Below are 15,456 nucleotides of genomic sequence, written 5' to 3'. Positions count from 1 at the left end.
CTGAGGCAGGGGAGGTGGCTCTGGAGGGGCAGGGTGGCCCAGTGTGATGACACTTGTGTCCCCTCGACAGTCTGAGGGACGGTGGTCACCCTCTGAGTGGCATCTCAGGGGCCACTCTGCTGTGGTGGAAACAAAAATCATGCCTGCTATGCTTTACACCCACGGATTTTCCAGAGCTTTCATGGCCGTGTCCTGAATGACTTTGTGGTTAAAAATGAGGCAGAACCTGGAAAATCACTGCTTTATAACAAGTCGTTTATAAAGTTCTCCAAATGCCTACAGTTTTGTGTGAAAAACAAAAACAAAAAAATGTTTTTAGTATAAAGAAATAATTTTTTTTTTACCTTGATCAAGTTTTGAAATTTCTTGTTTTGCTGCAGCAGCAACTTGTAGTGACTGACAGCGTCGTTGTGACCGCTACAAAAGACGCTGTATTTTTCTTTCATCCTCTCCCCGTTTTCACCTGAAAACTGAAGAGAGGTGTGGACATGTTACTAGGGGAAACATGGAAACCGCCGGGGAACGTCTTCACCTTGTTCGCCTGACTCTGCTAAACCACAGATTGACCTGACTTGGGGTTTCACTCTCTTGTTTGGCTCGCTGGCCCCAAACAAAATGCTTCGGCACATGGCGACTCATTAACAGGGCACCAAAAGGGCAAAGGAGAAAACTTTTGCGTGTCACACAGGCACTTGTAAAACACCCTGAAATCCGACCAGGAAGAATACATTTGAGCGAGAGAATATCAGGAAAAATTCAGAGGTGAAAAGGGTCTTCTTTTCATGACAGGGTGGTCTTCTCCTTAGGTGACTCGCATGCTCCGGGTGCTTTGAGGGCAGATGAGGGGTCTTGGGTCCCCTCTGTCAATCTTGGTCTTGGCCCAGAAGTCCACTCAAAAGTCAGTTTGGGGTCAGTGGCCTTGCCATCCATGGCAGTGGTTCAAACACCACGCAGGTGTCAAGACCAAAAAAAAGTAAAAACTGGCCAACCAACCAACCAACCAACCAACCAACCAAACGAAAGCACAGCATATACACTGGACGGTGTCTCGACAAGCACGCTGGCTGTTCAGGCCTCTGTGTTTCTGAGCTGGTGGCGGCGTGGGCAGCTGTGAGAGGCCAGGACCACTGTTCTCGGGGGCTGGGCGCTCAGCAAACAGGACAGAGCGGGGTGGGGGTGGGTCTGGCCATACCCACCTGCTGAACCAGGAGGTCCCCGATCTTCTGGATGACGTAGTTGCAGGCACTGCCCTCCTCCAGCGACTCCAGGCGGCGCTCCTTCAGCCGACACAGGAAGTGGCCGTGCATCTCCAGCAGGTCGTCCGCGCCTGGGAACAGGCGGCTGATGGCCTTGGGGCTGAATTGCAGCTCCTCCCGCAGGGCCCGGGAGTAGACCTTGAGCATGATCTTGAGTGTCCGCACATGGTGGGCCTCTGTCTGCATCAGCTCTGCGGGGACGGGGATGCAGGAATTAGTGGTGCAGGTGGACACCCTGGCTAAGCCCTCCCTTGTCTCACCATGGGCCAGTCTGGCCTCTCAGGTTTCCTCGAAGCCCTCATCGTGGTGGTTGGACCTCCCAGGGGCCAGGCCTCCCGTCCTCCCTGGCCCAGCACTGCCCAGGGCCCAGCTTAGGGAGGTTGACAGACACCAGGAAAGAGAGGACCGGATGTGTGCCCAGACCTCAATTTCACAGGAGGGTTTTCTGTCTATTGTCAACTGAAGATGTTTTCAGGCTGTTTGAAACAAGACTGTTCTGCTGGACATCCCTCCCTGGGATGTGAAACTCACACGATGGTGCTGTGTCAGAGACCCGCCCCAGACTGTAACTGATGGGAAAAGCGAAGCTCAAGGGAGGATTTTTAATTCACGTTAAAAGCAAAGAAAGATGAGATTTTGTGATGAAGGCTTTCTGTTGTTTAACTCAAGGTCTTGAAGCTGTCAGAGGTGGGACAGAAGTCAACAGGACACATATACGTACAGCTAATTCCTGATGCTGTTGACCGGAAACTCTCACCATGTTGTTCATCGGCTATTGCTGTTGTTTAGTCACTAAGCTGTGTCTCTTTTGTGACCCCATGGACTGGAGCCCTGCTTCTCTGTCTATGGGATTTCCCAGGCAAGAATACTGGAGTGGGTAGCCAGCCATTTTCTTCTCCAGGGGATCTTTCCAACCCAGGGATCAAACCCGTGTCTCCTGCTTGGCAGGCAGACTCTTAACCACTGAACCATCAGAAAAGCCCGTGAACCAGTTATACTCCAACATAAAATAAAAGGGAACCCCTAACAGCATCGGCCCATTCCAGGGCTGCCAGCCACAGGGCTGGAAGGACTCTGTGCTTGTCCAGCAGTGGAGACAGCAAGGCAAAGGGCTGTCCAGATGGAAGTGGTGGACTGGCCCCCCCACTGGCCCTGTCTGCAGGACCCCTGGCTGGCCTTGCTCTCCTCCCTGCCCACACCCCCACTTGCTCTGGCCCTGGCAGGGAGCTGAGTGTGTAAAACGCAGAAGGAGTTGGGTGTCCACTGGTGAGTGGACACCACTGAGCAGCAGGGAGGGAGGCCTGGAGGGACCCGCGGGGAGCACCAGCCCAGGTTTGGGCAGTGTCTGGGAGCTATGGTTTCCATGGTGACCATGACAGCCAGTCTCAGGAGAGTGGCTGCTCACGGCCAGCTTCTCTGATGGTTACTGGGAAGGGGTGCCCACCTGGGAGCCGGTGTTACGGTCACATTCAGATGGACAGGCCTGCCTTCAGAGCCCCCGTTGCGGCTCTGTCCGGGCCTGTCTGCGGTCACCTGACCGGGGACGGCTGGGACGGGCTCGGTGGTCTTCTCCCTCGGGGTCACCACCACGGTGGGGATGAGTCAGGACTGGGCACTGGGCCATTCCCGCCCCTGGGGACTGATTCTCACAAAGTCTCGCCCGGCCGCCTCATCCCTGGCCCGGCAGGCCCAGCTGCCCGGGGGTGAGGGGAGCAAGTGGAGGGGCCACGTGGTCTCAGGGAGGGTCAACAGTGGAGCCCCAGCTCCCCAGTGTAATCAATTAAAAACAAACTAGAAAAGAAGAAGAAAGAGAAGGGGCGCAGGCCTCCTTACCATAGAGCACATCCTGCCTTTTCACCACCTCCCTTTTCTGTTTCTTCACATACTCGGGGTCCACAGAGCGGCTCCAGGACTCAGCCTCGAACTCACGGGCGTCCGCTTCGATCTCACTCTTCAGCGAGGCAGTGTAGGGGTCTGAGGGAAGGACAGGAGGCTGCTGCTCGGGGGCTGGGGCCTGGCTGGCTCAGGGGCTACCCGCCGCCCTCATCCCCTGGACGCCTGCATGTGGGTCTCGATGCCTCCCAGTGACACCCGGGAAAGGATCGGGGCGACCGTACCATCTATGAAGATGGGCTCAGTGCTGGAAAATGTAAGAAAAAGAGGTTCCTCGGCCACCTGCTTGAGCTTCGGAAACAATGTGTCAGTTTCATCCATTTCTCCTGTTAGTGGTCTAAACAGACATAAAACCAATTTTAAAAAAGTTGAAGCACACACAGAAACACACACTCATACAAACACACAGTCTATAAGAGCAAATCAGGCCGTTATTTGATTTGATTAGATACTATTTGAGAACTTTCTGGATGTCAATATAAACCTTAACTCTGTCACAAATCTTTTTTTTTTTTTTTTCTTCCTTTTTCTGGCTGTGCTGCATGGTTTGTGGGATCTTAGTTCCCTGACCAGGGACTGAACCTGTACCCCCTGCCATGGAAGCACCCAGTCGTAACCACTGGACCACCAGGGAAGTCCTTGTCACAGATCATTTTTGAAAATTAGGACACTACCTGTGAATGTGACATGACGAGTTCTTCCATCAAACTAACTTTTTTTTTTTTTCGAGGGGGAGGGTATGGTTGATGTACAATATCATGTAAGTTATGGGAGTATAACAGTGATTCACAATTTTTTTGACTCAACTTTTAAAGGTTATATTCCATTTTCATTATTATAAAATATTGGCTATATCTCCTGTGCTGTACAATACATCCCTGTAGCTTATCTATTTTATACGTAGTAGTTTGTGCCTCTTAATTTCTTGCCCCTATCTTGCCTCTCCCCGCCTCTCTCTCCCCACTGGCAACCATTAGTTTGTTCTCTGTATCTGCCACCAAAACTAATTTGATGTTCAAGTACATTCTATGAAAAAGTGAGTGAAAGCGTTAGTCACTCAGCCGTGTCTGATTCTTTGCAACCCCTTGGACTGTAGCCGCCAGGCTCCTCTGTCCATTGGATTCTCCAGGCAAGAATACTGGAGTGGGCTGCCATTCCCTTCTCCAGGGGATCTTCCTGACCCAGGGATCAAACCCCAGTCTCCTGCACTGCAGGCAGATTCTCTACCATCTGAGCATCAGGGAAGCCACCCAAGCACATTCTAAGGGTATACTAATTAAATGCTTCCTTTCCTAGCCACTGGCGCCCTCTGGAATCCCCAGAATTCTTTCCAGCCAGAGCAGGGTGGACACAGCTTCATTCCTAGTCCAGACTGGAGGGAGAATCTTTTCTAGGGGAAAAGAAGATCAGCTTCTTGCCCCACTGACTCATGCAGCAACATTTTTTTTTTTTTAACATGAGGTTTTCTACTTGAACACTGCTGAATGCAACACTTCGAGAACCATCTCGAAGCCCTAGGAAAATCAGTCTAAAGCATAAATAATAGGATACAGACTCCGCAGCGACCTCAGCAGACTTCCTGCCTGGTCTGCAGGACAGAAAGGAGCCCTGTCCAAGGGTCCTTCAAGAGCAGGAAGCAAACTGGCTCCAAACGGCTGGGGAGCCCAGAACACACCTTTTTTCCCTTCCCTTTTGAACTTTATTTTGTATCGGGGTATGGTCGATTAACAGTGTCATGATAGTTTCAGGTGTACAGTGAAGGGATTCAGTCATACACACACATGTATCCATTCTCCCCAAACCCCCCTCCCATCCAGGCTGCCACATAACACTGAGCGGAGTCCCCTGTGCTATACTGTAGGTCTTGGTTGGTTATCCATTTAAAATATAACAGTGCAGAACACACCGTTTTTGAAAAAGGAGGAGGAGTGAATCTCCGAGGTAGGTGTTAACGGGAATCTTGCCTTTTGGTAGGGTGGTCCTGCCGAGGGTCTCCTTCTGGAGAGGCTGTCCGAGGGGTCCCTGAGGAAGCCCCCCCCGCCTCCCTCCCTTCGCCAGTCCCTGGTGGCAGAGGGGGGACCCCACTCACCCAAGTCTTGTCCCGGTTCCCGCTGGGCTGGGTGCTGGCTGTGGACCCCCCTTCTGCGAGACCGTCATGCCGACATTCCTGGTCGGGCGCGGGCTGCCATCGGACAGGAGGGTGGCCCTCGGGTGCTCCTTCAGGGATGCTGCGACGGAAGCAAAGACAGAGTGGGTGCTGAGGAAGTGGGCGGGGTAGCGCAGGTGGCCCGTCGGGAGGCCCTGCTCCGACTGGGGCCGCAGTGCCGACAGGATCTTGGAGGTCAGCAGCTCATTGTCCAGGAAGATGCTCTCGCTCCACTTCCTGGGGAGAGAGCCGTAGAAGGAGAGCTCAGGGCGGCTGCGGGGCGCGCCCTCCCTGTCGCCGCTCTTGGAATGCCCGTTCCCCATGGTCACGCTCTGGGCGCTGAGACCCGGCTGCTCTGTGCTGTTTTTATACCCCGAAGGAGGGGGGGGATGCTTCTAGAAATGGAAAGCTGGTTCTCTTACTGTATTGGCTGAAGCCGCGGGTCTGGAGGGCAGGAAGTGGGTCCCCACTGTGACCGTTCAGTGTGGAAATCGCACAGGATTTTCTCCTTGGGTAAAACACCACCAACACGGCAACTCCCCTGCTCCAGGCCCTTTTCTGTCTTGGTGGGGAGAGGGGGCAGGTAGCAAGGACCAGCTTATATCCGCCACAGAGAATCTTAGGATCACAGACTAGGGTGCTTGTACCAACATCACACACGCGACTGTAATTAATCTGAGACCAGCTGTCAGGGTGATTCTGAGATGTGGAGACCACGGGGTCTCTGACGTTCGTAATCACTAACAGAATCTGAGGCTCTGATCCTATAGTAGAAGGTGATCGGAAACCAACCGAACACACGACAGGGGCCCAGCAGGGCTGTCTGTGCGCATTAGCTCATTAATTTCAGAGTTGGGATGTTACTGTTGATAGCAACTTATCCCCCCCAACCCTGCCACAGATCATAAACTTGAATGTGTTCTACTCATAGGTGAATTCATTCAATTCTCTCCGTAAGTGTCAAAGTAGGCACACTTATCTTCACCTTGATAAATAAGGGACACTGACAATTAAGAAGTCCAATGTCCAGTGCCACTTATATTTGATACATGACAGTCCATGATATACTCACAAGACGACCTGATTCAAATCTACAATTTTTTCACACTTGCTACTAGCAATGCCTTGTATGTTACTTTAAGGTCACAATCTATGAGCGAGTACTGATCTATTATAACTATACTTGAAGTTCATGATTATTGGATTTTGGACACACACACCCCCAAACACAACCAATACACACACAAAAATAAAGAGCAAAAACAAACAACAACAAAACCAGAAATCTAAAAAAAAAAAAAACAAAACCAGAAATCTAGCAACAGACTCCATGTCGAGTGGAAAGGATGTTGAACACAAGTAAGAAACCAAGAGAAACCTGAAATTAAAATAATTTCAAATTATTTAAAAAAATGTTGATGCTAGAATTAATGTTTAAAATGTGTGAATGTAATTTTTGCCTTCTTTAATTTAAAGATAGGTATTGAAGGACTTCTCTGGTGATCCAGTGGTTAAGAATCCACCTGCCAATGCAGGGGACAGGGGTTCGATTCCTGGTCCGGAAAGATCCCACATGCCATGGGGCAACTAACCCTGTGCACACAAGTACCGAGCCACTGCTCTAGGGCCCGCAAGCCACAACTACTGAGCCCACGCGCTGTAGCTCCTGAAGCTGCGTGCCTACAGCCTGCGCTCCGGGACAAGGGAAGGCCCCACAGTGAGAGCTGGGGCACCGACACTGGAGAGTAGACCCCCACCCCGCCCCCGCCTGCTGCAACTAGACAAAAGCCTAAGCAGCAACAAAGACCCAGCACAGCCAAAGATAAAAACATGTGCAGGAAAAAAGGAAAAGCGTTGAACATTTGGATGCACTGTTCCCACTGATCCCTTCCCCACCGTGGAAAGATGCAGCTCTTAGAAAACCAGGCTGTCATTAATTAGGCTGATTTTTTGCCTCCTCTTTTTTGACAAATCCACCATGTAAGTCAAGCCTACTTGGCTAATTTATCCATTCTTAGGGTAAAAGCCACATTTAAAAGCTTTGCTCTAAGACAAACAGCAGCCTTGAAAAGAAATCTGACCAGTGGCACTCCAGATCTGGCTCCTGGGTCCCCAACGCACCCCCTCCCCGGCTCCTGGTTTCTCTACATCACTCGAGGAAAGTAGTTGGGATTCTGGTTCTGAGCAGCATGGAGACTGGGTGGTGCTGTGTGCTTCGTGATCTCAGACATCCTGACGTGGAGATCGTAAATGGCTAACGGTGTCTGTTATTGCGGTAGACCCAGGTGACCAAGCTGTTGCTCATATACCAACACCTGTTTGGCAAAGGTGAAAATCGTAAACCGAGGACTCCACAGTCCCTGGCAAGCGATTCCTGGCTTTCTACAGCCGGTGAACTCCACCCCGGCAATTATGATCTATCTGGACGTACAGACGGGACAAACGCAGAGATGAAGCCTTCGCCCAGTGTCCTGGTGTGGCTGGTAGGTTGTTCCTGTGACCCAAGGTCCTGCCTGAAGTCGGATGGATTCTGCTGTAATCGAACAGCCCACAGAAGAAAAGGTAACCAGGAACACCCTCGAAGAATCACCGCTTCCAGAGATTTTTTAGAAAATGATGGATGACACTAAGTCTACAGTAAGTGGAATCAGAGCCTCCTTGGGCTGGTGGGAAGACACTCTGAGGTTCTTGCATCTTACAATCTTGCTTTAGGGATCCCAGGTACCCCCAGACTCTCAAAAGGGGAGAAGGGACAAAATTCCAGGTAACACAATGATGAGCTGGCCCCCTCAACGTATGGCACGATTTACTCATTTACTCTCATTACTGTCTCCCTGGTAGGAGGGTGGAAGGGTCTCTCACAAAATAGGCACCGAGAAATCACTGTTTCACAGGATTTTACTCAGCCAGAAAAAGAAATGAAATTCCGACACTTGCTGCAATGTGGACAAAATGTGAGGACATGATGCTCAGCGAAGTAAGTCAGACACAAAAGGACAAAGACGGTCAGATTCCTCTTCTCAGAGGTCCCAAGAGGAGTCAGACTCCCAGAGACAGAATGCAGGATGGGGTGGGTGGGTTCCCGGGATGGGGGAGGGGAATAAGGAATTTTGCTTAACACGGACAGAGTTTCAATTGGGGAAAACGAAGAGCATTTTGGAGATGGATGGTGGTGATGGTTGCCTGACACTGTGAATGTACTTAATGCCGCTGGACTGTATTCTTCAAAATGGTTAGGCTGGAGCCTTAGTCACTGGACCACTAGTGAACTCCTAAGTGACTCACGTTTTTCACCTCAACTATCTCTGCACGTGATTGTGAACACCCCACAAGTACTGATTCGAGGGTTACATATACATTTTAGCCAGCAGGTGAATTTGCAAACACAGAATCCAAGAATAATGTCGTCCGTCCACACAGTGGAATACGAGGTACTCAGCCAAAGAAGGAATGAGAGGTTGAAACATGCTCCAATGTGGATGGACCTGGGAAAAACCCTGCTGAGTGAAAGAGGTCAGGCACACAAGACCTCTCAGTGCAGGATCCCGCCTCTAGGAAACATGCAGGATAAGTCCATCCCCAAAGGCAGAAAGCAGATTAACAGGTGCCTAAGACTGGGGGCTTCCCTGGTGGCTCAGATGGTGAAGAATCCACCTGCAATGAGGGAGACCTGGGTTCGACCCCTGAGTTGGGAAGATCCCCTGGAAGAGGGCATGGCAACCCACTCCAGTATTCTTGCCTGGAAAATCCCACAGACAGAGGAGCCTGGTGGGTTAAAGTCCATAGGATTAAAAAGAGTCGGACATGACTGAAGCGCTTAAGCACACCAACAGGACTGGGGAAGATTGGAGGGTGACAGCTCATGGGTGTGGGGTTTCTTCTGGGCATTCTAAACTTCACTGCAGAAAAAAAAAATGAGAGCGGGGGAATGCCCTGATGGTCCAGTAGTTAGGAATTGGCGCTTTCACTGTCGTGGGCCTGGGGTTTGATCTCTGGTTGGGGAACTAAGGTCCTGAAGCCATGTGGTGTGGCCAAACACTTTTTAATTAAAAAAATTTTTAATTCAATAAAATTGATTGTGGTGACTCTGAGAACATTAAAAGCCACTGCACTGCACACTGAGATTGCTGGACTGTATGATATGTGCATTGCATCTTGGTTAACAGGTAAACTAGAGGAAGGGCCATCTTTCTGCAGGAGGAGAGGGAGCCGGGGGATCTGCAGGCTCGACACCCACTGTGAGTGAATCTTGCTGTCCCTGGCTCTGAGACAGCCAGGAATCTGTATTTACACTGCCACCGTGTTCTCCTACCCCAGCTCAGCCACGGTGGGGCAGAGGAGCAGTGGCCGGGTGCTGGGATCGGGGCGGAGCTATCTGCACTGCCACCCGGGAGCTTAATTAGCACCCTCTGCCTGCCGCTGAGAGGTGCCATCGACCGCTGTGCTCCTGGCCCACTGCGGCGACCCGTCCACCGTGGAGGGGACCCAGAGGAGAGGGAGGGACAACGAAGAGAGGTGAACGGTGAAAATGGAAAAAGTTCTTGGCCCGCAGGAAAAAACAAAACCCTGTTCTGAGCCACAAACACAGACAGCAGTCCATTCTCAGGAATTTTTTTTTTTTTTTTCAAACCTGGAATCTAGAAAAATAGTGTAGATGATCTTATTTGCAAAGCAGAAATAGACACAGACATAGAGAACAAATGGATGGATATCAAAGGGGAAAGGGGTGAGATGGGATGAATTGGAAGCTTTGGATTAACATATATACACTGCTGACAGTAGGTATAAAACAGCTAACTGATGAGGACCTACTATGCAGCCAGGGAACTCTACTCAATGCTCTGTGGTTACCTAAATGGGGAGGAAATCCAAAAAAGAGGGGATATATGTAAACATACAGCGAGTCACTGTGCAGTACAGCAGAAACTGACACATTGTAAGGTAACTACACTCCAAAGAAAATTAATAATAATAAAAAAAGATGCTACCCTGTGTTGGGCTTCCAGCTGGGACAGCCTCAGACAGACTGGTCATATAATACAGGTATATATCCTAAGCCTGGTGGCTCAGATGGTAAAGATTCCACCTGTAAATGCAGGAAACACAAAAGACAAGGGTTTGATCCCTGGGTTGGGAAGTTCCCTTGGAGGAGGGCATGGCAACCCACTCCACGGGGCTGCAGAAGCGACTTAGCACCCACGCACCCTGGGTTATGAATCATATCCCTCCTCATGTTCTTCAATGAATAAAAGCAAATAATGCAATCACTTTAAAAAATGTCCTCGCTGCTAAACCACCACAACAAAACCCTGTGTTTTGTCTTGGTTTCTTAAAGAGTGATCTCTGAGCAAATCAGGTGATGAAGCTGGTATGAGGGCTGTAGTGATCCCGCCTTGAGATGTTACTTGGATGACAGACCCCATGCTGTGCAGTTCAGGTGAAAAGGGGCTAATTTCTATCGTACTCAGGCTCCCGAGTGACCTGCTGTCTATAAATCCCCCGATACACCAGCAGGACCCCATCAGCCCCCAGGGGAATTGTAAGGACCCACAAAGAAAGTCTATGAATATGACTTAATAGTTACAGACCTGTTTAAAGTCATTTTTCAAGGAAACCCATCAAGTGACCATCTTAATTGGACTTAAACTGTCCTTATATCATCTAGACCCACACTGGCTTCCAGAAACACTGACTTCCACATAAGAATTTTAAATTCTAACCAACAAGGACCTGCTATATAGTATGGGGACCTATAATCACATCTTATAATAACCAATAATGGAAAAGAATCTGAAAAACAGATATACATGTATTGTTATTGTTCGGTTGCTAAGTCGTGTCCAACTCTTTTGCAACCCCATGACATGACTGTAGCCCACCAGGCTCCTCTGTCCATGGGATTTCCCAGGCAAGAATACTGGAGTGGGTGGCCATTTCCTTCTCCAGGGGATCTTCCTGACCCAGAGATCGAACCCAAGTCTCCTGCACTGGCAGGTGGATTCCTTACCACTGAGCCACCTGGTATCACTGAATCATCTGCAGGACACCTGAAGCTAACACAACACTGCAAATCAACTACACTTTAAATTTTTTTTAATATTCTAAATGGCAGACTCCTCCTGTCACTCGATGGGAAAGCAACTGGAAACATCTCTGGGAGGCAGCTGGGCCGGGGCACCACGTCCCTGCAGTTTTCTGCTACAGGCCAAGCAGGTGGATCAGACCGGCAGCATCTTTAGGTAGGACCAGACTTCCCCAGCTGCCCAGCAGTTTTGGAGGCTTGGCTTCAGAACAGCTCCCCCATTTCTCCCATTTGAGTGAGGTCCTGGGTCCTCCTCCCACCACCCCCATTCTTTGTGTCTGCGAGAACTTCTCTCCCAGGCTGCAAGTGCAGCCTGTCTCTAGAGGGTTCTAGCAAGCACAGGTTGCAGGGAGAGTGTTCCAGAGACAATTAAGAAAATCTGGTGCCAAGTGGAGTTTTCAGTTCACAGCTCCAGGCTTGGCGGCTGCCTGAGAACAGACTGAATCGATGCTGAGACAACTCATTGATTTCTCTGCCTTGTTTCATTGTATGTTATACAACCGAGATGGCATAAAAAAGAAAAAGAAAAAATACAGGAGGCAAAAAAAAAACCAACAAAAAAACCCCCCAAAACAAAACCAACAGCCAAACCCCAAATCTTAACCCCCCGCCTCAAAGAACAAAGAAAACAACTAAAAAAGGGCATACTGTGGTTTAGAAGTGTAAGCCAGAAAGAATATTCTTTGTGGATCTGAAATTACCCAATTAACAAAATACACAGTCCCCTTACTCCCAATTATGTCAAACCAGCAAACACCACTGTATATATAAAAAAAAAGTGATATTTTCTTGACTGTGTGTGCAGAAGACATAAGCATCACAAAACAGTATAAAAGTAGAAATAACCCATAATGACACCATCCACAGTTAACTGGTACTGGAATGAAGATTTGTAACTTGAGAATTAATGTTTAATACTGAGTAATTTAGAAAGCCGTGTTGAAAGCTCCCTCATGTATAGCAAAAGGATAATACAGTAGCAAATACATATATATATTTTGCATAAATATTGTATAGGACATGTGGGTTATACCATCAAGTGATATGCTTGCAAATCACAATCATACAAAATATTCTATATTACTCTATGGATAATTCTGTAAGTTAAACATAGAAAGGACAAATGGCCATGTCTGTGGGCATAAACATGAAATTCAACCTAAAAACTTCATGCTTTTCACACATAAAAACTCAAAATGGACCACAGATTTAGAACCATAGAACTATTCAGAGTTAACATAGGAGAAAATCTTTAGGAACTGGGGCTGAAATGGTGAAGAGTTCTTTGCTGTGACACCAGCAGCCTGATCCACAAAAGAAAAAAAAAATTTTTAAACTGTCTTCACCGTAATTAAAAATGTTTGCTTGTGGAAGATCTCTTAAAAGGAAGAAAAGACATGCTACAGAGTGGGAAGAAATATTTGCAAACTGCCTGATGAAGGACTAGCATCTAGAATATATAATGGACTCTCAAAATCCAACCGTAAAAATACAAACAACCCATTTAGAAAAATGAGCAGAAGAGATGAAGACTACATTTCTTTGAAGAAGATAATGAATGATGATGTAAAAAAGCACATGAAATGATGTTCAACATCATTCAACCATCAGAGAAATGCAAACTAAAACCACCAGGGACCATCACTACCAGGATGGTTAAAATAAAAAAACAGTCATGATGCTAATTGCTTGTGAGGATGTGGAGAAATTGGATTGCTCATACATGGCTGGTGAGAATGTAAGAGAGTGCAGTCGCTCTGGAAAACAATTGGGCGGTTTGTAAAGAAAACTAAACAATTGCATTCCAGGGTATTCATCTCAGAGAAACGCAAAACAAAGTCCAGACAAAAACCTATGCACCACTGTTCACTAGAAACAATACAGAGGTCCTCCGCTGAGTAAAAGGTTAGACAACAGAATACAACACACAACAATCAAGGTGGATCTCATGGGCATTATACTGAGATAAAAGGGCCAATCTCGGACTTCCCTGCGGTGGATTGGAATCCACCTGCCAATGCAGGGCACATGGATTCGATCCCTGCTCTGGGAAGATCCCACGTGTCTTGGAGCAACTAAGTCTGGGTGCCACAATGAATGAGCCTGCCCTCTGGAGTGTGCGAGCTGCAGCTACTGAAGCCTGTGGTCTGCAATAAGAGAAGCCACCGCAGTGAGGAGCGCCTGCTTGCCACAGCTCGAGAAAGCCTGAGTGCAGCAGTAAAGAACCAGCACAGCCAGGAATAAATAAATGTTAGAAATATTTACATTTCTATAAATATAAATAAAGGCATTAAATATGCAAATAAAGTAAGATTAAAAAAAAAAGAAGAATTCCTGCAGGAATGTAAGCGTCGGGAAACTGAGTGGGAGATATATGGAAACTCTGTACTCTCTTTGTGACTTTTTTTATAAATTGAAGACTATTCCCAAACAAATAGTTAATTTTTTTTTTTTTTTAATGTTAAGTTCGGGAAGAACTGAGCCTTGTTAAAAACAAAAGAATAATTTTTGAAAAGGTATGTGTGTGGGCATTCTGAGTTACATTAAAAAAGGACTAGAATGTACCAGGCCCTTCTTGGCAGAGGGAGGAGACAAGCAATTGAAAATATTTATTTAGGGATACCCATGTTCAGCAGTGGCGTTCTTCACAGTGATGCTGAGGCGGGAGCAACCCAAGTATCTACAGATGGAGGAATGGACAAACAGATGTGGTCCATCACTGGGACTTTATTTTAGTCTTGAAAAAAGGAAGGAGATGCTGAGCCCTGCTACACTGTGGATAAACCTTGAGGACATGATGCTCAGTGAGAGAAACCAGACACAGAAGCACACACAGTCTGACCCCACTCACATGTGGTCCTGGAGGAGTCACAGCCACAGAGACAGGAAGTGGATGGTGGGGCCGGGGGCCGGGGGAGGGGCCAGGGAGTGAGTGTTTCATGGGGACGGAGTCTCAATATATCGAGACACGAGTTCTGGAGATGAATGGTGGGAATGGTTGCACTACTTACAGCCACTGCATTATGCCCTTAAGATGGTTAAGATGACAAGTTTTTAGTATATTTTATGGCTATTAACATCCCATTAAGGGACTCAGAGTATGTCCACACAATACCATGTGATGGAGAAGAAATGAGACTCCTTAACTGTGGTTTCCTTCTTCTTCCCATCTAGGTGAGATAGCCCCTGGACCGAGAAGGAACAGAAACAACTTTGAAGATCATCAAGGCTCGAGGCAGGACAAGGCACGTGTACCTGACCTCAGCTCCTCAGGGCCCGGCACAGGGCAGCTCAGGGACGCAGAGGGCACCGAGTGAAGTCTCTAGACTGAATGATGTTCGAGTCGGACATGGAGACAGCTGGCTGGGCCTGTGTGGAGAGCCTCTGGGGGAGCTGGGGAGGACAGAGATGACAGAAAGGCAAAGCCATCCTGATTGGCAAAGAGGAAGGAAGTTAATCTTACAAACTCAATGTTAACCTGCAGCAAAAAAAAAAAAAAGCCTTATGGGCTGTGAGCATGGGAAATAATAGGCTGAGAATCTCGGGTTTCCTGTTTCTTGGAACAAATCAAGACTAAACTCCGAGAGGTGTGCTCTGCAGGTCTAGAGGAGAGGAGATAGAGGGAAGGTTTTCAGGGTCGCTACAGCAAATGGGTTGCTGGTCCCTGGGCAGTTCTGGGCATAGTGGGGAGACAAAGTGGATACGGGCCCCTGGGGTATAAGCTAGGTGCTGGCTGAGTCCCTTGTGACATCCTTGTAAATTCACAGGGGGATTAAGAACCCATGAGCACAGCTTGAGCGACTTTAAAATTTACTGGGGCCAGACTTCCCTGCTGGTCCTGTGGCTAAGACTGCACTTCCAATGCAGGGGACCACCCGGGTTCAATTCCTGGCCACAGAACTAAGATCCCACATGCTACAAGTAAGAGCCCGCATGCTGCAACTAAAAAGATTCCACAAGCTGCAATGAAGATCCCGCGTGCTGCAACTCAGACTCAGCACAGCCAAATAAATAAATATTTAAAAAAATTTACTGGGTGTCCACACACACTCAGGCTTGGCAGTGGACCGATCTTACAT

General features: G+C 48.3%; 1 protein-coding gene across 4 annotated transcripts in view; it reads right to left on the bottom strand.

Moving 5' to 3' along the window:
• The window catches only part of ARHGEF18 (Rho/Rac guanine nucleotide exchange factor 18), a 93,274-nt gene that overhangs the window by 15,905 nt on the left and 61,913 nt on the right, over positions 1-15,456 (bottom strand). For all 4 annotated transcript variants that reach the window (XM_061150406.1, XM_061150408.1, XM_061150407.1 and 1 more), the window contains 5 exons: positions 5,239-5,377; positions 3,374-3,486; positions 3,090-3,230; positions 1,197-1,447; positions 345-470 (listed from right to left, as the gene is read on the bottom strand). In XM_061150406.1, coding sequence (XP_061006389.1) covers positions 345-470; positions 1,197-1,447; positions 3,090-3,230; positions 3,374-3,486; positions 5,239-5,377 — 770 coding nt within the window. The remainder of the gene's footprint in view (positions 1-344; positions 471-1,196; positions 1,448-3,089; positions 3,231-3,373; positions 3,487-5,238; positions 5,378-15,456) is intronic.

Source organism: Dama dama, chromosome 9, assembly GCF_033118175.1.
Source record: "Dama dama isolate Ldn47 chromosome 9, ASM3311817v1, whole genome shotgun sequence".
Classification (NCBI taxonomy): domain Eukaryota; kingdom Metazoa; phylum Chordata; class Mammalia; order Artiodactyla; family Cervidae; genus Dama; species Dama dama.
The sequence above is the reverse complement of the archived record's forward strand: the minus strand, read 5'-3'. Positions and strand labels throughout refer to the sequence as shown.